Genomic DNA, 21,689 nt, shown 5'->3' on the forward strand with positions numbered 1-21,689 from the left:
TCCTGCAGTGTCCTAGTTGTATGGCAACAGGCACCCTGCAGTAGGTCCAAGAAGTTTACACAGACTTTTCAGGATATGTTCTTTCACATATTGAGTCACTGTGTCCAAATCTATTCATTATTAGGGGTGCTTATCAGTGCTGAAGCTTTGATTAATACAGAAAGCTGTTTTAAAATTCAGTAGTCAACCAGCGGAGAAAACCTGTTAACAGGCCTTGTCCTGGAAAATTGGAGGATCTGACTTTGGGATATGATTTCAGCAAGAAGGATATGTGTTCAACCCCTCAAACACAACACCTCTAAACCAATTACTTTTAAGAAATTGTAACTGCAGGACATGGATCATGGATCAGGGGATAGGTGGGGAATAAGAAAACTCTTGATGGTGAGTGTCGTGAAGGCTGTGATATAGGTGGGGTCCTAGTAGTTTTTGTGAAATAAAGAGTGAAACTTAAATTAAAATGTAAGTTGAATGTGACTGGCTAAGGCAAGTATTTTTCATATCAGTGATTTTGATGTTCACACATATCAAATGGTGTTAGTGAACACCTAAAATTGATATTTTAAACATTTTGTTTTGGCTGCTATTAAGCAGTGCGGGCAGTTTGAAAATCACTTGCATCAGAAAAGAACAATGTGGGACCATGTAGGGCAAGCAGATCACAATGAATCCAAACTCAGCAACACTCAGAAGAACTCTCCAGATGGTTTGAAAATGCATCACAGACTCCCCGTGCAATCACTGCGGTGCTCTCATGCTATGAGAGCAGCACAGGGCTTGGCCTGAGTGGATTCGTTTAACACTCCGCTCAGGACAGGGAGTCTGTGCTGTTTCGCCAACCTAGCTGTTCAATACAGCTGGGTTGGAGAAACCTAAGTGTGCATATGTGTTTGGCTGGCCTAAGATGGCCGGCCAAACATGCATGCGCACTTATAAGTGCACAGTCCCCCTCCCACCTCAAAGTCCCTGGCCCCAGCCCTCCCTACGCCCGCTGGGTCAGCCAGCAGGTGAAAAACAAAACGATGATAGAATATAATTGTATTCTTCACCTGCTGGCTCTGAGACAGTGGGGTGACACTCCTTTGCCATTGTGAAGGAGCTGCCCCTGGGTCCTAATTCCAGCTACCTCACTCCTTAAGTGTCATAGCTTTCCTTTGGGTTTCTGGCTTCTTTGCCTAGGTGTCCAGCTTCCTCCCCTTTAGGTTAAAGTCTCCTGAGATCGTTAGGACCTCCTGACTGTCTCAGTCTTCACCAAATAGAGTCAGGGGTCTCGCCACAGTGCTCTCAGTATTCTCTAGACTGTCAAGGTCCCCTTGTCTGAATTATGAAAATGAATGTCAGGGTTGGACTTCTGTCTTTGTCGCCACTTGGGTTTCAGAGTCCTCCCCAGTGAATGTCTGGGTCCTTTCCGTAAGATCAGAGTCACTAATTGTGCATGAAACATGTAAGCATTGTAGTCCTTATCCATGGATGGAAGGGTACTGCCCCTGAGTATCAAGGTCTGTCACGATGGGTTTCAGTAGCATTCCGATCCTTGAGGGTACAGTGGGAGGTGGACATAATGGTGTGAAATATCTTTTGTGTTTTCGAACTTTGTCAATTAATTTCCATTTCTGACACTAATCTTTCTCTATTTGAAAAGCAGCTACACCGTGTATCAAAGCCATCAGTCCGAGTGAGGGTTGGACGACCGGCGGGGCAACTGTCATCATCATTGGAGACAACTTCTTCGATGGGCTGCAGGTCATCTTTGGCACCATGCTGGTTTGGAGTGAGGTATGTGTCTGAGTTTGTCTTGATTTAGTTTCCTCACTCCCATATCTGCCTGTTATGATGTCTGTCACACTACAGCCAATCTAGCGGCATGCATTATACACAATTGTATTTCTTCATAAATGCATTCACAAATGTGTCACCCTTCTATCCTTCTGTGTATTTATTTGGGTGGGTTATTTGCCTGATCTGGTGGCTTAGTGGACTAATGTGTCCATTTTAGGGGACTGAGTTCGACCTCAATGGTCACAGGTTCAAATCCCAGCGGTTCCACTCAGCCTTTTATCATTCTGAGGTCTATAAAGAGAGTACCACTGAGTTGGGTAACAATAAACTTTGTTATTCAGCGCAACAATACCCTTGGGTGAATGTGCGTTTTACAAATACACTTTGGGCCAGATGTACGACCATTCCAAATTGCGACTCGCAATTTGCGCTCAACTGCGAGTTCCAAATTGCGAAGCCCAATTTGGAATGTACAACAATATCAGAGAACTGATTGCGATTCCCAATAGGGTCGCAAAATGTGAGGTTCATGAATAATAATGAGTCACTCGTAATTTGTGACCCCATTGGGAATGGCTGGCCCTCCCAGGGATGGTGGCCCTGGGAGGCCTATATATATATATATATATATATATATATATATATATATATATATATATATATATATATATATATATATATATATATATATATATATACATACACATACATAACACAACCTACTTGCTGTCTTCTTGCTTTACTGTCAGTTCTGGTTTACCATATGCAATTGTCTCTGATATGCCTCAGTATTACCTCATACTGTGACTACTCCAACTCTCTCTTTACAAAAACTTGTAGTCTTTTCGAAGCTTCGCCTAAATCTAGGCAAGGATAAGTTCTTGTGAGCTCGCTAAAATTGTACTGCCTTAAGCGCTTCCTCACTTCCTGCGTAAGAAGACTGCCTCAAGCGCAACTTGCTTCTGCCTCCAGCGCTGTAAGTACTAGCTCAAGCGCTACTCTCAGCTGGCATAGAGAGACGCTAGAAGGCTGTTCCTTTACTCCAGATACTCTGACTAATAACTGGCAGACTGCGGCTTCAATGTCTATATCCAAGCCTTACCGCAAATTCTAGGAACACAGAGATAACCAAACTGGCGCTTACTCACGAACCGAACCCCAAAACTGGAACTTTCTTGAGCGCCACAGGAAAAAGCGTCCTTTCTCCTCAAAAGGACAGTTGAAGTGCGCAGTTTGCCACGATTACAATCGCGAGCACAGCTGTGCTAGAAAACGAGGCAGCGACTAGACTGCTGACCTCGTTTTCACCATGGTGGCCATCTTGAAATTCCGCCGTTGTGAAGACTGCAAACGAGGGATCAAGCAAGCTACCCAACTGTTTGGGAGCCGCCGCGCAGAGCGGTAATAATGGGTCAAAGCTCCTTTGCAGCCTACTGTTTACCTAGTGCCTTGAAGACAACCTCAAGGACCAGCTCCTCATCAGCACCCAGTGTGTTTAGTCGGCCGACAGACACACGAAGACACTGCTCTCCAAAGAATATTGAGAAGGCTGTCCATTTTATCCAAGTCCTGATGAAGACCCACCCCGGATGCAAGTAGTCAGCGCATCAACATTAAGGTCGAAACGTCTACGCACCATATTTAAGATCTAACTGTACAAAGTCTGTTAGGAACATAAGAAATTATTTTGCCTAAATGACTATTGTGTTTACAGTTGACCACCTGTAATATTTGAACTAGTGTATATTTATGTATGTATGCTTTTAACCTACACTATTTATCACAAACCACGTTGTTTTGTATTGTATATGTTCATTTGCCGTTTGGACAGCAGAACTAATGTCTGAAAATAACTGAATACATTGAGAAAGTGTATGACTAAAGAATCACTTTGTCTACCAGTTTGGTCAGTGTGTTTTTATAAAGTGCTACCATATGTTTACAGGGACAGGGACATATCAGTGTAGACACAGACTGGAATACTGTTTCACTCAGTATTCACTTCCGACAGAACCATTACTATTTGTTTAACTGTCACGTGGAGAGACAGGGGCTGACTTAACTGTGCTCTACCGTTTGTTTGTTCTGTTTGGAATAGGTCTGAGGATTGACAGCATTGTTACAATTGAACACCTTGAATAGATGCGCTAACAGGCCAAGCTAAATACTTAATAGTAAGTGGGAGAAAGGGGAACAGAGAGGTGCTTCAAGGTGGCTCAAGGTTATGTTCACCCTGGGCAAGAAGCCCGGTCCTTGCAAGTTGTTTGCAACAGCTCAGGAACAAGTGGAATCATTGCCCCAGGATGTAGTCTGCTTGAGAGGGCTTTCCAGTGGACAATCAGTTGAGTGTATACACTGTATAAAAAGATAAATGGTGTTATCATCTCTCACTGCATCACTAGCAAGGCCTGATTCAGACTTCTGTCCCCGGTTCAGGACGCCACATGTCCAAACATGTTACATGTGATTCAAAAACAGGTGGCTAAAATGGTAGGTGGTAATACTCACAGGAATGTGCAGAAAGGATGAAAAAGACAAAAAGGTTTACACTGAGTAAAGGAAATACAATCTAATGATTATCTAAAGGAAATTAGAAATTAATACAGGTTCAGCATAGTCAAGGCTGCTGGCCCCCATACATCTGTAAATCAGTATGGTTTGTCTCTAATGCTTATGAGGATTACTTCTGTGTCCTTTGCCAACCAATGAAGTTGTGTATGCGGAGAGCCGCTAATACATCCCCAAAGAGGCACACCGGTATAGATCACAAAAAGTGGTTCAAAGTTCATTTGAAAATGATATTTATTTTCTTCAGTTCGTTTTTCTCATATTTTCATGATTGTTTTGATTCTTAGTTTGATATTAACAGCATATCAGAAGACAACGTGTGTTCGTTTAAGGTTATCATATGAACATTTAGCTCCAATGCATTTCGGGCTTGAGAGCCCTTGGTCACGGAGAGCTGAGGAGGAAGAACAAAAACGGGTGTCAGGGAACGTGTGAACTAAGGAGAGATGGGGACGTTTACTCGTGCTAATGGTGTGGGGGCTGGGTCGTTCACAAACATAAATAACGTGCACGAGGCTAAAGTGAGGTTCAGGGGTAAGTGCAAGGGGTATTACCGCGTGTGCCATATTAAACGAGCGCTTTGAAAAGATCAAATAATGTGCGAGCGCTTTTTAACAAGCGCTTTTTAACAACATTACTTCAGGAAAGATAAAGTCTTACTTCATAGTAACTGGTAGCGCAGTACTCCGCTATCCACCGATCATCCGCTCGTTGTCTACGGTGCTCGTGTGAAAGGCTACAGTATATGCGGGCAAAAAAGTGACGACGGACTAAAATTAGAGGTTGACTCATGTGGAAGGGGGTGGTTAGTGAAGAGAATGCGGCGGCCATTTTAAAGTGGAGGGTTAATGGGGGTTAACGTGTAAGGGAGAAACAAAGAGTGAGAAACAAGTTGAACAAGATGCGGGAGAATGGTGAAACAGATAATTATACTATGTCATGAATACATCTGAACAATATATCAAAGGAAACAGCTAAATTCAGTGCGATCATTGAGCCCATGGGGCTTCAGTGTCTGCAATAGATAAATCCATTCAAGTTCTCTCCTTAGTAGCAGTTTGGTATTATCAATGCCTTCTTTCCTAGATACTGTCTCTAAGACTATGAATTTCAGTTGGGCGATGGTGTGGCGTGCATCAATAAAGTGCATGGCAATGTTAGATTTTTCCAATCTCAGTCTGATGTTAGACTTATGCTCGTTAAGGCGAGTTTTTATTTTCCGTTCAGTCTTACCAACGTAAAGTTTGCCACAAGGACATTTCAGGGCATAAATTAAGTTGGAGGAGTCACAGGTTGCATCGACTTGAAGTTTGATGTTGTGTCCTTTCATAGGATGCTGTATGGTATTACCTTTGATGACGTTATGGCAATGATTGCAGTTCAAGCAAGGTTGGGTGCCACGGTGGTGTTTAGGTTCATCGGTGGGCCTGGCAAGGATCTCTTTGATGTTTCTACTCCGAGTGTGGGCGAATATCGGAGGCTTGTCAAAGATTCCCTGAAAATCAGGTTCATTTTGTAGAATGGGCCAATGTTTCCATATAATCCTTTTGTAAGCTGGGCTTGCTGTGGAAAATTTTGAGACTAGCACCATACGTTGTTCTGAGCTTTTCTGGGTCTTGGCCAGGCTGTTGGACCTGGAGATGTTGGCCACACGAGATCGTGCTTGTTGCAAAACAGTGTCGGGGTAACCTCGTTCAAGGAACCTGTTATACATTTCCATAATGCGTCTGTCAATGATGGTGTCATCAGATACAATACGGTTGACTCGCAACATTTGAGAAAACGGAAGGTGTTTCTTCAAAGAGCCTTGGTGGAAACTAGCATAGTGGAGAGAGTTGTTGCGATCAGTGCTCTTTCTGTGGAGATCCGTGATAACTCCTTCTGGGGTGTTTTTAATGTGAACATCTAGGAACGCAATATCAGTGTCACTGATTTGCCAAGTTAACTTAATGCGTGGGTCTTTACTGTTGATTTCTGTCAGTAAGTCATGTAATGATTCCTTAGTGTCAGACCATAAGAAAAATAGGTCATCGATGTACCGCACGTACAATTTGGAGTGATTTTGAAAGTTTGCATTGGTGTATATATAGTTTCTTTCGAAGTTCTCCATGTATGTATTCGCATATGACGGGGCAGCACAGTTTCCCATTGCCATTCCGAAGAGTTGCAAGAACCATTGGTCATCAACTTTGAAGTAGCTGTGGTACAGGATGAATATCATCAATTCCATTAGGAACGTCTGCATTTGTGGGTCAATGTCACTTTTAAGTAAGATCTGTTCAATGGCTTCAATTCCCCCTAAATGGGGTATTGAAGTATATAATGAACTCACATCAGCTGTGCAAAGGACTAACGACTCATTATTCAAACTTTGAGCACTGGATAATTTCGTGAGGAAATCCGTAGTGTCTTTGATATAACTCACTGATTGGGTGATTAGCCAACCAATACCATCATTGACCCTTGCCCAGGCTAGTGATGGTCTCAGGTTCTACTGTTACTGCTTTATACTTTCTTACTAATGAGGTGAATGCCTTTCCACATAGTATACCTACTGCAATCATCATGGGTGTCGGTATTGTACCTTCATCTACGAAGCGGTTGATGATTCTATATAGTTGTGGTGCCACGTTGATGGCAATGATTTTCATGAAAGTGACAGGACAGTAAACTTCAGGGGTGCAAAGTAGTTTTGCTGTGTTAGTTTTTTGTATTACAACTGTTCAAGTGACCCAGCCTTGTGGATGGTGTGCTTGGGAGTGTGGGGGTGACTTGTGGAAATGGCTGACTCTTTTTTAAGAATAATTCTTCAAATAACCCTAGATCCCCACCTGTTCATCTTATCCAATAATTGGGGACTGTCCTGGAATCGAGAAATGAAAAAGTATCTCTTTTGAAGAACAAACTACCAGGTATACAGAGCAAACCCTACTTTTGTGGTACACTGCGTTTCCCGCAGTGAGACAAGTCTTGATTCTCTAGTCTTTGCGCAGCATGGCATCTTGTATTTTCATAGTACCCACTACCGGGCTGCACATGCAACCCTTCCAGATTGTCTGGAAGACAAGTGGTTAATAAAGAGTTATAAAATATATCCTTCATTTGAATAACAGCGTCATTCATTAGCTGGCATGGTGTTACGAAAGAAAGAACATGCAACAGGGAGGAACTTTTCAAAAGCCTTCCTTAGCAAAAATCATCATGATGGATGCCTCAATAGAAGTACCGGGAGTCCTCAGGGATCTCCGCTCAGATCATTGACAGTGGCCCCCAAGAGAACAGACATACCACATAAACATGCTGCCATTAAGGCCAGTCCACCTGGCCCGCAAATCCTTCTTTGCATTGATCTCTGTGAAATCCTCCTTCTTCTGACTGACGAGAAAAAGCCAGGAGAGGAATGAGAATGCGTGTTAACTTGTGGAAAAAGACAACAAAATGAGAAAAATCATAATCAGATTAACGAGTAAGTTATTTAAATAGAAGGAAGCAAATGAGAGTGACAATAAAGTCAACCAATAATAAAGAATGGGTGGGCTCTAAGTCCATGGTAAGCTGACAATAGGTCTTTTAGCCAACAGACTCCTTTCACTGTCTGTAGGTGAGACCTAACAAGGGCTTGTTCACCTAAAGGAAGCAGAATGTGATCAGGTTGAGTGCCCACTAGCGATGGCTTAGATGATGTCTTATTTTTGTTTCCATGTTTAGCTCATACTATTGGTAGTGATCTCATGGTATTTTTCCAACTGCGACAATCCCCAGTGGTTCTGAGGTAAGGGCGGGATGCAAGTGCTGGCTGAAGCTTGCCCGCTTAGTTCTTTGCATGGCTTTCTGTGCCACCTTCTTTTGGAAGGATGCCAATGTTTCTGCTGTCTAAATGAAGTACGTCTTTACAGTGTGTTCATTCACTGAAAATCTGGTCGACCCCCCTCCTGATTCTGTCGTAGCCTGGGGCTCCCAGCTTGCGCGCAGCGAACTGCAGACTCCAGGACTACAGCACCAGGAATAAACTTGTGTGCTCAATGTTTACCATATTTTTTTAAGATTTCCAAATATTTTGTATTGAAATAATATGCTTCCCATTTGTATTGTGTTTTGTTGAATTCAAGCTTCATAATTAAAGTGGTGAAACAGTTCAACCCTCCTAGTTGATTACATTGAATAGGCATGCTCGGGGGGATTTCTGGAATACATATTTATATTTCTGATTTAAACATACATTAGGTAGAGGGTGGTTTTAATTATGTTTCAGAAATCTGATAAACAACAGAATAAAACCCTTTATTTCTTCAGCACAAGGGTTTATTCATTATTGCGTGATATTGTTTTTCTCTTATGACACATTTATAAATACCTCCCCTTGACATGTGTTAATCTCCCTGTGAGGGTCAAAAGCCAACATATGGAGCTTTATGCTGCATGGATTCCAACATGAACACTCCCCTTTGTTTAGTGTGTAGTGCAGGCTGTATCCTAGTGACCACCTGCATGTTGAATGAACATGTGCCGTGGGATAAGGACTTGGAGAGGCTAAGTACACCCATTTTATGATGGTTTATATGGTGCACTATTCACTCGTGAGGGTATCCAGGTGCTTGACCAGGTGTGTAATCTGCGGCAAGTTATTCGAAGAGCCAGCCCTTCAGCGTCTTGTAGAATTCAGGAAGCAAGGAGGAAGCTCTCAAGTGGGGAAGGAGGTTGTTCTATGTGTTAGGTGCGATGTAGAAGAATGAGTAGCCTGCTCTGCTACGGCTGACTTTTACTAATCAGGCTGTGAGCCAGTGTGGTATTAGGCTTGCTGCAGGGCCTAATTTGTAAATGAATGAGTGCCCAAAGCTCTGCTCAGAAGCCCGCTGCCAGAGCTGCGGAATGTCATGATTGCAACTCATGCCTCTTTCATCCCTCACCATGCACTCCCAACCCCATTTTTTCACGTTTGTAGGTTCTCTTACGGCCACTGATTTCTCCCTTTCTCACTGTTTTACCATCTTTCTCTTCCTCTTTCTTTGCCCTTTTCGTGTTTTTCCCTCCCTTACTCCAGGTCAAATTCTTATGAGGTACAAATAAGTGGAGGTCTCCGAAAATGAGTTCTCTGGGCCCCACCTGCAACCACCTGCTCAAATTAAGCACTGGCTTTCTCAGACTAGCATCATTTGCACTCTCAATACAATAATTGGCAGTGAAAGTTGTACCAGTCATGGATGAAGCCAGCGCTCTTTTCCCCGAGGACAGCAGTGTTCTGTTCACCCTCCTCCTGACCATGCTGTTCAGGTTAACTTTATGGTACCAAAAACGTTAAGCCTTGCTGCTGCTAGTAGAAGACACCTATTAGTAATATTAGAGGTGCAGTAGTATTTCACTGTACGTTTCTGTCATCTCTGGCCCCTGCTCTGCACAGGGTCTAATGCACCTTTTTTGCTGAAAGCAGGGAAGGATTTGCATGCACAGTGATTCGTTGTGTGATAGATGTGGGAGTGTTGAAATAAAATACAGAAAATTGCTTCCACAGTACAGCATGTACACAGAGAAGTGGTTGCATAAGACACAAGGGGCAAGCAGGGGAGTCTAAGGAAGGAGTAAATTGTCACTCTCCCTCAATTATCATACTTTCCAACTTTCCTTTGTTTTAGGATAATCTCTATTGACACAAAGTTTAGCCATTTCACTTGCTTGCCTACTTTTGTGCTTCCAAAAGCACCTTTTGTCCCCATTCGGGTTTTTTCTCTACCAGCCTCACTCTGAGCAGCAGGTTCCCTTCTTTCACTCTTAAGTCCCAGACCACTTCGTCTCCGCCCTGATGTTTCCCCTGCAACACTATGGAATGGCCTCGGGGCATCTGATCTGACATGACATAAAGCCCCCTTTATATACTTCCTAAGCCCCCCTTTCCTCTTATGTGCCTCTCCCGTTCCCTTTTTTCCCCTCCCCCTTTAGTGATTTGAGAGAGCCTACGTGAGGCAGAGAGCAATAGGAAAAATAAAGCACATACAAGAATCCTCGTGTAAAACCCTACATTTTGTCGACATCAAGGAATCGAAAATAAACGTGTTGGGGTGAACATAACTGAAGTGACAAATAAATAGCTGGCAATTTGGTAAAATGGCAAGCACATTGACTGAGAATTATCCCTTTCTGGTGCTTTAAATTTTCACTTTGCTCCCTCTGACTCGAGTGAGTGAATACAGACAGAAACCCACGATGCAGTTGCATCCTGCTCGGAGGTGCACTTCTCTGATGCATATGAAGGCATAGAGGGGGTTGTGCCACATAAGTCAACATCCTGTGCCGGTCATTGCTGACCTCTGGTCCTACATCTGTTTCTGCTTCCCTGAAGCAGCCATTGACTCGGGGGACATACTCATTAATCAAGTGGTCACCCAAAGTGAGAGATCGACGGTATGGAAGCATGGCTGTGATGTGTGCATGACTGAATAAAGATGTGACAAGACAAAGCTGTGCTACTGTGAACAAACACGACTGTTCCTACAGGTGTAGAAGACAGCCTTTATTTACAAGCCATTAATAGTGAAAAACCGCCTCTTAACAATCTGAAAAATGCCAGCCCATCTCAGCCAACCACTGCAGCCACTGTCACATCCTCGCCATGCCTGTTGAGGACACTATGCTGACTTATTTGGCAGAAAAGGTTATTGGGTCTTCAAAGCTTCTGAGTCATTCACCCAGAAAATGCGAAATGCCAGAGGGGTAGCCATTGCTAGGTTAGGTCCCTCTGCTAAAGAGTGATACAAAACCTGAGGCGGGTAAGTGTGAATCTCAGGATATAGAGGCAGCAGTATTGCGGCCTCTGCAGCCTGACAATCACAAGCTACGCTACTTGCCAAGCAGTTTTACATGTTCTAATTTGGAATGCAAAGTTCTTCTAACATCATTCTAACATTTCTTCTATCTATGACGGGAGTATGAAACCTTATTAAAAATTAGTGGCAGAGCAATAGACTGGTTAAATGGGTTTGCTTACACCACCATCTTGACTCAGGGGAACAGAGCCACAGATGATCTGCACAAAAAATCCTACAACTGACTGAGCCTTCTTACAGAAGTCATGGAACTCAAGAGAGCAGCCTTAAATGAGAGCTACTAAAGGGCAATCTATTCTTCACTGTAAATAAAGAGGTTTTACATGAACGCATACCGTAAATGTAAAGACAATTTAGCAGTTGGCTATGCGAGTGGCAGGGCATATATGACTTCTCCGCTTCAAGCCATTCCTTAGGCAACAAAACCCAGGATCAGCACCATGTGATATACTGCCGCAATATGAACCCCAATGGTGTGCTTTATTAGATGATGTCAGAGCAGAGGTAGATGGTGGAAACAACACTTACAACGTAACTTTTACAACGCACTACCTTTACAACAAAACTTTTATAACGCAACATCCATTACAGCGCATGCCATTACAACGCAACCATTACAACGCATGCCACTACAACGCATGCCACTACAACGCATGTCATTACAACGCAGTCATTACAACGCATACCATTACAACGCATACCTACACTATCCAACACTTACCCTACTGTTGCACCCTCTGGAGTTAGAATAGTAATTTCTACCCCTACACTATCCAACACTTACCCTACTGTTGCACCCCCTGGAGTTAGAATAGTAATTTTTACCCCTACACCATCCAACACTTACCCTACTGTTGCACCCCCTGGAGTTAGAATAGTAATTTTCACCCCTACACTATCCAATACTTACCATACATGCAATGTAATGGTATGCGTTGTAATGGTATGCGTTGTAAATGTAGTATGCGTTGTAGTGGAATGCGTTGCAAAGATAGTTTCAAAGGAATCGTTGTAAAGGCATGCGTTGTAATTGAATGCGTTGTAATGGATGTTGCGGTGTAAAAAATGCATTGTAAAGGTAGGCGTTGTAAAAGTATGCGTTGTAACGACATACATCCGTAGATGGTGATGTTTTTTTTGGAACTACTGGCCGCCTTTGACATGTAGGATCAGATGTTCCTGGCACAGTACTCCCTTGGTACCGATCACCTGTTTTTATGACTAAGAGTTGGTGCAGCTGATCACAGTACAGACCTTTATACGTGAAACACTGCCTACTGAACTTTCTAGGCAAAATGATAAAACACATGCTGTTACACCATGACTGGGAGGCTTGCATGCTTGTCACTATGTGAAAGGAGGGAGGGAGGGAGGAAGGGAAGGAGGGTGGGTGGTGGAGAGAGAGAGAGAGAGAGAGAGAGAGAGATTGTGTGCCCCTTTGTCCCCAGGACACTGAGTTGCCCCTGAGAACAGATCACCTCAAGACAAGAGCTTACCAGCATCCTTCTCCCTGGATGTCACTGCTTCACCTGCAGTTCCCTCCTACCTGCTGGATCCAAAGTAGCTGCGGCTGTTGGGTGTCTCTGATGGATCCGTAAGTGCTACAGTGGTTCACCGTACCGGTTTAATCAAGCTCTCCTATGTGACAGTTCGGTTGGCAAGATGTTGTAATTGTACCAAGAAAGGCCCAGGGCATGGCACTGTGTCGCACTTGGAACCAAGAAGATGTGTTCTGTGTCCATTCCCTATATCAGGTTTCCAGCTCAGAGGAGCAGCTGAAGTGAATCTGCCGTCAGAGGAACTCTTATGGAGCGCCCCCAGCCACCGTGGATTTTGAGACTCAGGAAGTATTATGAAACATACTTCCTCACCACAGAAAAATGCCTTTGGATTTGGATTTGGTTGGTTCACTCCAAAATGTGAAGTGTAGCATATCTGTGTGTCTGCTTAGCCTGCACCAGCTGTCACAACTTCAGCATTTAAGTTGGCACCGGAGACCAGACTGCCGGATCACCTATCACTACTTCGTAGATCTGTGCAGCCACTCAGCTGAAGTATTGGACCACACCAAGGACTCCACATACCTACCCTCCTTCGGAGTTAGTGACAGACAATAGATCTGACAAAAGGTCTGCACTTCCTGCGGCCTGAGAAGAAGGATGACTTCTGTGCTAGCTAAGTATCACCCTGAATACCCTAGAAAATCACAAGCGTGCTTTTCACAAAACCTAAAACTATGGATATAAAATCAGACAAGACTCTCCAGCTTTTCTTGTACTTAAAAAAAATCATGAACAATGCTAAAAAGAGCATGGCTAAATATCGGTAGAATTACGTTGCTAAATCCTACATGGTAAGCCGGTTAAAAAGGTTCTCAGACTCAAAATAGAGCATATTCCCACTTATAAAAAGATTTTTCAGAGGAACCATTTGTACCTTTCAGGATAAAATGCACTTATGTCTTCACTGAAGGAGCAAACTTCATGTGCTTTGCCAGGTTATTTGGACTCCTACTATTTCAACACTGCTTGGCCTAATTTGATATACATACCTCCAATCCTCCACTTTTCCAAGAGGTGGAGGCCTCCATGGGTTTTCTTGACTTTTTACGTATCTGGCTTTTTGCTCCACTTTCCTCGTGATTTCCTGGTGAGAGAGGGGGGTTCAATCCTCATGTAGCAGGTAAATCAGTGGGTTCAGAACTGAAAAGAGGCATATGGTTAATGGGTACTATGTGACAATAACTTTAATTTATTTACTGTTCTTTAATCTACATATACTTACTTCCTTTATACATCTGTATACCTTCCATGTGCGTGGATCTATATATTTATTACTTATCTGCTAATTCAGCATATCCAAATGCATTTCCCTATTTTTCACCGTATACCTTTCTCAATATATCCTCTACCTCAACTCTCCGACTCATCTCAAACCTCTTTCTACTACTCTTTACAATGCACTACCCTATTTCACACCCTATACCTCTATTAATATCTTTAATATACATATATTAACATCCTTTATGCATCTATATGCTTTCCATGTACTTATGGATCTATATATTTTATTACTTTTCTTCTAATTAAGCATATCCAATGCACTACCCTATTTCTCACCCCATACCTCTCTCACTATATTTTCTACCTCAACTCTCTGACTCACCTCAAACCCATGTGCGTGGATCTATATATTTATTACTTTTCTACTAATTCAGCCTATCCAAATGCATTTCCATATTTCTCGCCCTATACCTCTCTCAATATATCCTCTAACTCAACTCTCTGATTCATCTCAAACTACTTTCTACTACTCTTTACAATGCACTACCTTATTTCTCACCCTATACCTCTATCAATATATTATCTACCTCCACTCTTTCATTCATCCCAAACCCCATACCACTACGATCCCCAAAATAACCCTTTCTAGACTCTTCCCTACTCTACCCCTCTTGCATCATATCATACCTCTTTTACTATACCGATCCCCAAAAACAAGCCTTTCTAAACCCTTTCCTCTGACTCTTCCCCTCCACATCCCTATTACTCCTCCCAAGCCTCCTCCTAATGGTATGACCGCCAAAACAAAAACAACAACAAAAAGTCTAAATCCTTCCCTCTTCTATCCCTCCACTATCCTTTTCAATCCAAATTACAGACTAACATGTCCACTCATATTTCACTATACTAATGCTTTATAGGTTCCAGAGTAGCGTGCTACCCCCCAAAGAAACGCGTGCTACTCCCCGAAGAAACGCTTCAACACCTCATCAGGGGTAGCAAGCTCTATATAAATGCAAACCTTTTCCCTGTTCTATCCCTCCGCTACCCTTCTCAACGCATATAACTGACTAACATATCCACCACTCAAATGACTTTCATATTTCACTATACTAATTCACCACTAATCCCTTACAGGTTCCGGAGTAGCGCGCTACTCACCAAAAAAATCACTTCTACATCCCATCGGGTGTAACAAGTGCCATATAATTGCAAACCTTTTTCCCTCTTCTACCCCTTCGCTATTCTTCTCAATCCAAAAAACTGACTAATATCCACCACTCAAATATCTTTCATATTTTACTATACTAATTCACCACTAATCCTTTATGGGTTCTGGACAGTGGCGTAACGAAATTTATGGGGGGCCCCCCTGTAAGTTGCACGGAGGGGCCCCTGCTCCGGGTTTTATCAGGAGCTCTCGGACCACAGAACTGTGCTGAGGGGCCCTCCTGCAGCTCGGGGCACCCGCACAGCGGGGGCTGCGGGAGCCTGTGTTACGCCACTGGTTCCGGAGTAGCATGCTACTTGCCGAAAAAGCACTTTGACTCCTCGTCAGGTGTAGTAAGTGCTATATAAATACAATTACAATACAAAAACAGGCAGTGAGTAGGCAATGATGTGATGACAGGCAGTGAATAGTTGTGTGTGTGTGTGTGTTTGTGTGTAATATCACAAGTAGCTGTCTCGGTCCGGGCTGACACAAACGACGGGGGTGGGGGGGAGGGAGCCCTTTGAGCCCAATGGGTGATTGCGCACCTGGTTACAAGTGATAGCAAGCGAGCCTAACGTCACAAGTCACAGGCAGTGAGAAGATCGGAAAACACAGTGGCAGGAAGTCAGTGAGTTCTGATGTCCCAAATCAGAGGCAGTGGGCATGTCTAATGTGATTAGTGACAGGCAATGAATAGGTAAGCATGGGTCACAGAGTCACAAGTGAAAACAGTGAGAGATTTCTGTTGCAACAATTGATAGTAAGTGATGTGACGAATGACAGGCAGTACCTGGGTGTACATGAGAAGCGATGTCACAAGTGACAGGCAGCAAGCGCTTATTGACAGGCAGTGAGTGGGTCTGAAATAAAAGCCAATAAGAGGTTTCTGATATCACAAGTAATAGGCAATGAATGCCATCCGTCCAATTTCTGGGTAATTTAGGGCACCTGGGTGCGCGCTCTCTGAGTCTGTTAGTAATACCTCATTACGCAACTAAGTCCTGGGTGACATCTCGTCTGTCCCTCAGCGTCCCATTACAGTTCCACCTATCCCCGCTGGTTGCACGTGCTCCCGTCATTAGCTATGTTCCTGTCCACGTTACGCTAGTTCCGGGAGGCACGCGCTTCCTCTGGCTCGAGGTGTTATTGATTCTCCACCTGCCGTCCCTCCACTGAATTTAATGATCCTTCCAGGCTCCCTGGTCCTCTCCGAAGAGCAGGGTCCGACGGTGCGGCCAGGAGTAAGCTTCTCTGGGAGCGAGGCCAGGCCCCCCCAGCGGCATCATTAGGATGGTCGATGGCGCGCGCTTAGTATTCCGGCTCAGCCTGCCAGCAGCCGCGCTCGCGCCGGTGCGCGAGCCGAGCGCTCTGCGCTCGAGACGGCGCGTCTGCAAATATTGTTCTCGGAGCCTTCTCGGTGTGTTCACACAGATTGGATTCAAACACTGACAAGCTAATTATACAGTGTAAGACTGTTTATGAGGCTGACGGCTCTGACACGGGAATCCTACGAGAAGGCATGCCCGCAGCTCAGTCATTAGTTTATTTTGTTTCTCTCTCTTTTTCTTTACAGCTGATTACCCCTCATGCAATCCGAGTACAGACTCCTCCCCGACACATCCCCGGCGTGGTGGAAGTCACTCTGTCATACAAGTCGAAGCAATTCTGTAAAGGAACGCCCGGACGCTTCATCTACACAGGTGAGTGTTCCTTCACTGCACACACAAGGCTGGGGCTTCCTGTGGGTTATCTGCACTGCCGAAAGAGAGGCGTCCTAGAGGTGACCCCTATTGTACACAAACCCTGTTGCATTGTAGTTCCATTGGTGGAGCTTCTCGTGACGAGGATTCAACGTGTATTTGCAGGTGCATAGCATGCTACTCCCTCAGCAGTGTGAATGTGTCATCTTAAGGGGCCACGAGCAAGAAATATGTTGAAAGGCCCTTTTCGAAACAAACTAGAAGTTTCTTACCCATTTTCTGCAAATTCAAGCCCCGTAAGGCCAAACAATATTGAATGATATGTTAAAAAAGTCGAAATAGAGAAATAGGCTGAAGTGAGATAGAGAAAAGGTTTGGGGGTCCTGGGCAGTTGCCTACTTTGGTCAAGCCTTAATTCAGCTCTATCCTTGAAAATGCTATGGTTAAAGAGTGTGTTTCCGTCCTGTGACCTACATGAGTAGTATTTAATTTCATGCTTGAGGTCCATTGTTTCATTCTTACTGTGATTTGTTGCTGCGCTGAGAGATGAGGCTGAAATAAAAGTGAGTGAGGGATAGGATGTGTAAGCATTAAAGCAGATAGGAAGAGTGTCTGATTGCATTGTATTCTATGTAGGAAAGGACTACATGCTATGCATGTGTGGCGGTGGAAGCTCAACCCATTTCACCACAAGCATGCAGCTGAGCAAACACAACTGCTTTAGGAAACTTATCTGTGAACGGAAGAGGGTCGCTCAGTGGATATCCCTGCCCCCATTTATTGGGTACAACCAAAGCCTGAAAATGCAATTGTCACACTATTTCACAGTTCAATACACACTCGCCTAAATCTGCTTCCCAAGACCCTAGTCCCTAGCCAAGTGACCCTTCAAACCACTCCGCAATTTAACATCACAGTGGAAGGATATGTTAGTTAGATGTCACACACATGACCTATGGACACGAAATGGACAAGGCATGAGGGTGGGGGGATAAAGGGAATGCTATTGTGTTGCACAGTTGAAATTATACGTTTAGATCTGTTGAAGTAAATAATTGTACTGACATGGCGCACAGTGTGACTATAACACCAGTACTTTTATATGATGCTCAAACCACACCAAGAAGGACATCTCATGTATAGGATATATGACAGTGAGCGTATAGAGCAAACCTTCATTATAAATGAATGCACACTGAATATACTATGAATGCTGTTTACGGAAAATGCAAATAAAATGTGTTTAAAAAAAAAAGTGTTTCAGGAAGCTTATGAAAATAGACACAGTCAGCAAGCATGCACATTCATGCCATCCCACATTGAGTGAGAACTGCCCCTTGGGGAAGTATGCTTCCATTTACCCTAGTGAAGCGCCAGTGTTCCTACAATTGTGGACTAGGAGCAACTTATGTGAATGGGTATTATTACACAAGCTGTACTATATGCCAATGCATCGCCCCTGGAATTCTGCAATTCTAAAGCGTATTCTACATAATATAAGGATTTGCAGCATATGCCACATAATCCATCATTTGCTTGCGTAATCTGCAGCGTTTAATGTTTGTAGCTCAAACAAATAAAATGTATTAAAAACGTGGCAAGTTATGTTCCCGCGCATTGGAAGATCCTTCGCAAAGGTTGACTAGTCATTCTTTCAATTGCTTAGTACTACGTTTTTATTGTTGAACACGTTCTAAGATGAAATCTCTGCCCAGACAGTGTTTCCATATGACAACATAATTAGGGAATACTATCACAAAATGTGCCACATTATGCTGCATAATTTGCCTTTACTTGTCACATAATTTAGTCAACACTGCTGCATAATGTGGTCCTCCACAGCCGATAATTCCAGTGGCCCTGACTGTATGAATAGGAGATAGGCAAACCATGCAAATGTTGATTATGCAACCAGCAGTATGTTTCCTCCCCGTGTAAAGAGTGTTAGTGTGGTTCCAGCGGTCATTTCAGTTGTGCATTGATTTCACAGCAAGCATGGGCACTCTAAGAATACATTTGAATTCAGATGAGGTGTAAATCAATCAAATGATGATAAAATAATAGTACAATTATGGCTGTGGCATGGTTTATCCCGATGTGTACCTAAACACAGATTGTGCCACCCACAAGAATAGTCTTTCAAACATGTCTCAATCTTTCCATTGCAGAGCTGTGTGTGCGCAGTTGCACTTATGCTCAGGTTGGCATTTCTAAACCTTTAGCCAGTGCTGAGTGGGCCATTCCCTACGACTAGGATAACCCTATTAAGCACCAAGGGGTGGGGAATGTGGTAGGGGAAAGGCAGGGGAGGTACTCTTGTGTCCCCTGCCCATGTAGTGAATAAACCCCATGTGGGTTTCCCTACCTATGCGGTCTTCTCTTCCCATGGGTCAACATGGGGGAATTGCTGAATGACTTTTAAACTACAATGGTGACAATGTCAAAACCACCAGCTTTTGCAAGAGGGGTTACCTGGGTTTTTGGCCCCGTGCTAGACGTCCATCTAGGGAAACTTACCAAACCCACACATTTCTGAAAAGTAGACACCCGGGGGCTTCCAAGGAGGTATGGCTTGCGTGGATCCTCCAACGTTCCTTTACCCAGAATCCCTTGCAAATCTCGATTATAGCTGAAAAAAATCAGATTTTTCACACATTTTTGTGTGGGAAAGCGTGGCATCACTGGGCTCACACAAATTTCCTCCCACCCAGCGTTCCGCAAGGTCTCCCGATAAAAATGGTTTCTCACTTGCGTGGGTAGGCATAGTGGCTGTAACAGGAAAAGGTCCAGATCGTACGGTGGTGAATTTAAAATACCCTTTTGCATAACTACCTTGATTTTTGGGGGGGGGGGGCACCTGAGTTTTTGGCCCGGGGCTCTGCGGCCATCTTTGGAAACTACCAAACCCAAACAGTTCTGAAAACTAGACACCCGGGGGAGTCCAGGGAGGTATGGCATGCGTGGGTCCCCCAATGTTTTCCTACCCAGAATTCCTAGCAAACCTTAAAATTTGTAAAACAAAATCCCTTTTCAAAACTTTTTTGCGTGGGATCTCCGTGCCGGCAAAATGTCTTACCACCCAGCGTTCCTCTTGTTCTCCCGAGTAAAATGCTACCTCACTTGTGTGGGTGCCCCTAAGCAGAATAGGCTAAAAATGAATTTTTAAAAAATGTAGTACTTAGGTTTGACAAATTAAGCAACCCACCTTAGTCACAGGCCTTTGGCCCACCCACACAAGTGAGGTATCATTTTACTCGGGAGATCAAGGGGAATGCTGGGTGGTAGGACATTTGTGCCGGCAGGGAGATCCCACCTAAAAATATATGGAAAAGTGTTTTTTTAAACCTAAATGTAAGGTTTGCAGGGATTTCTGGGTAGGAAAACATTGGGGGACCCACGCATGCCATACCTCCCTGGACTCCCCCGGGTGTCTAGTTTTCAGAACTGTTTGGGTTTGGTAGTTCCCAAAGATGCCCGCCAAGCCCCGGGCCAAAAGCTCAGGTGACCCCCTCAAAAAATAAGATAGTTTTGCTCAAGGTAATTTTTAAGTCTCCACCGTACGAATTGGGCCTTTTCCTATTGCAGCCACTATGCCTACCCACGCAAGTGAGGTACCATTTTTATCGGGAGACCTGGGGGAACGTTGGGTGGGAGGTAATTTGTGTGAGCCCAGTGATGCCACGCTTTCCCACACAAAAATGTGCGAAAAATCTGATTTTTTTCCAGCTATAATCAAGATTTGCAAGGGATTCTGGGTAAAGGAACGTTGGAGGATCCACGCAAGCCATACCTACTTGGAAGCCCCCGGGTGTCTACTTTTCAGAAATGTGTGGGTTTGGTAGGTTTCCCTAGTGGCCGTCTAGCACGGGGCCAAAAACCCAGGTAACCCCTCTTGCAAAAGCTGGTGGTTTTGACAATGTCTGGTTTTCAGAACTGTTTGGGTTTGGTAGTTCCCAAAGATGCCCGCCAAGCCTCGGACCAAAAAGTCATGGGAACCCCCTTGCAAAACCAAATTGTTTTGAATGAATTACATTTTCACTTTGAGAGCGTGCGATTCTTGGGACAATATTGCATGAAAATTGTGACAGACATTTTCAAGTTTGCAGGACATTGTGGATAAAAAAAAATAGAATTCACCAGAAAGACATGACCATATACTCACATGGTTTAACAATAATATCTAAATTTAGTAAGTTATTTATAGCTATAATGTACAGAGTTACTCAAAAGTCAAACATTCAAGCACGGCTATCTATTCCTCAAAGACACACACATACAGGTTAAGGTTGGATTTGGCACAAGGGCGAGTGATGGTTCAGTACATAACATTTTATTAACAAGATATTTCAACAAAATGAAATGCGCTGTCAATAAATAAATGCATAAAAACTGAACCAGTGACTCGCAACTCATGAGCTGTAAAGCCACGACAAGGCACCAACCGTTTTACAGGCCATTCACGCACCTTTCATACCTGATACACACCAGACCATTGACACCATCCGGAAGGAAAAGCAACACATTACAACATTCACAAAAAGGGACAAGGTACACCCTACTTAAGAAAGAGAAAAAAGACAAATATTACTGCACAGTCATCTAATCCGCAAGCACACACACACACTGGTTGGATTTGACACGAGGGTGAGTGATGATTCAGTACATACAATTGAATTCGCAAGTAATTTCACAAAAATGAAATACCCGGCGTATAATTGAAAGTATGATAAACTGAACCACTAACTCACAGCTCGTGAGCTGTAAAGCCACGTCAAGGCACCAACCTCTTTACAGGCCATTCATACACCTTTCGTACATGTGACACATA

At 43.7% G+C, this 21,689-nt stretch overlaps 1 protein-coding gene across 2 annotated transcripts in view; it reads left to right on the plus strand.

Moving 5' to 3' along the window:
- The window catches only part of EBF1 (EBF transcription factor 1), a 797,810-nt gene that overhangs the window by 594,852 nt on the left and 181,269 nt on the right, over positions 1–21,689 (plus strand). The window contains exons 9-10 of one of the 2 annotated variants that reach the window (XM_086931219.1): positions 1,643–1,776; positions 16,735–16,861. In XM_086931219.1, the coding sequence (XP_086787345.1) occupies positions 1,643–1,776; positions 16,735–16,861 (261 nt within the window). The remainder of the gene's footprint in view (positions 1–1,642; positions 1,777–16,734; positions 16,862–21,689) is intronic. The other variant, XM_086931220.1, reaches the window with a different exon arrangement.

The sequence above is a fragment of the Lissotriton vulgaris genome, chromosome 7 (genome assembly GCF_964263255.1).
Source record: "Lissotriton vulgaris chromosome 7, aLisVul1.2, whole genome shotgun sequence".
In the NCBI taxonomy this organism is placed as follows: Eukaryota; Metazoa; Chordata; class Amphibia; order Caudata; family Salamandridae; genus Lissotriton; species Lissotriton vulgaris.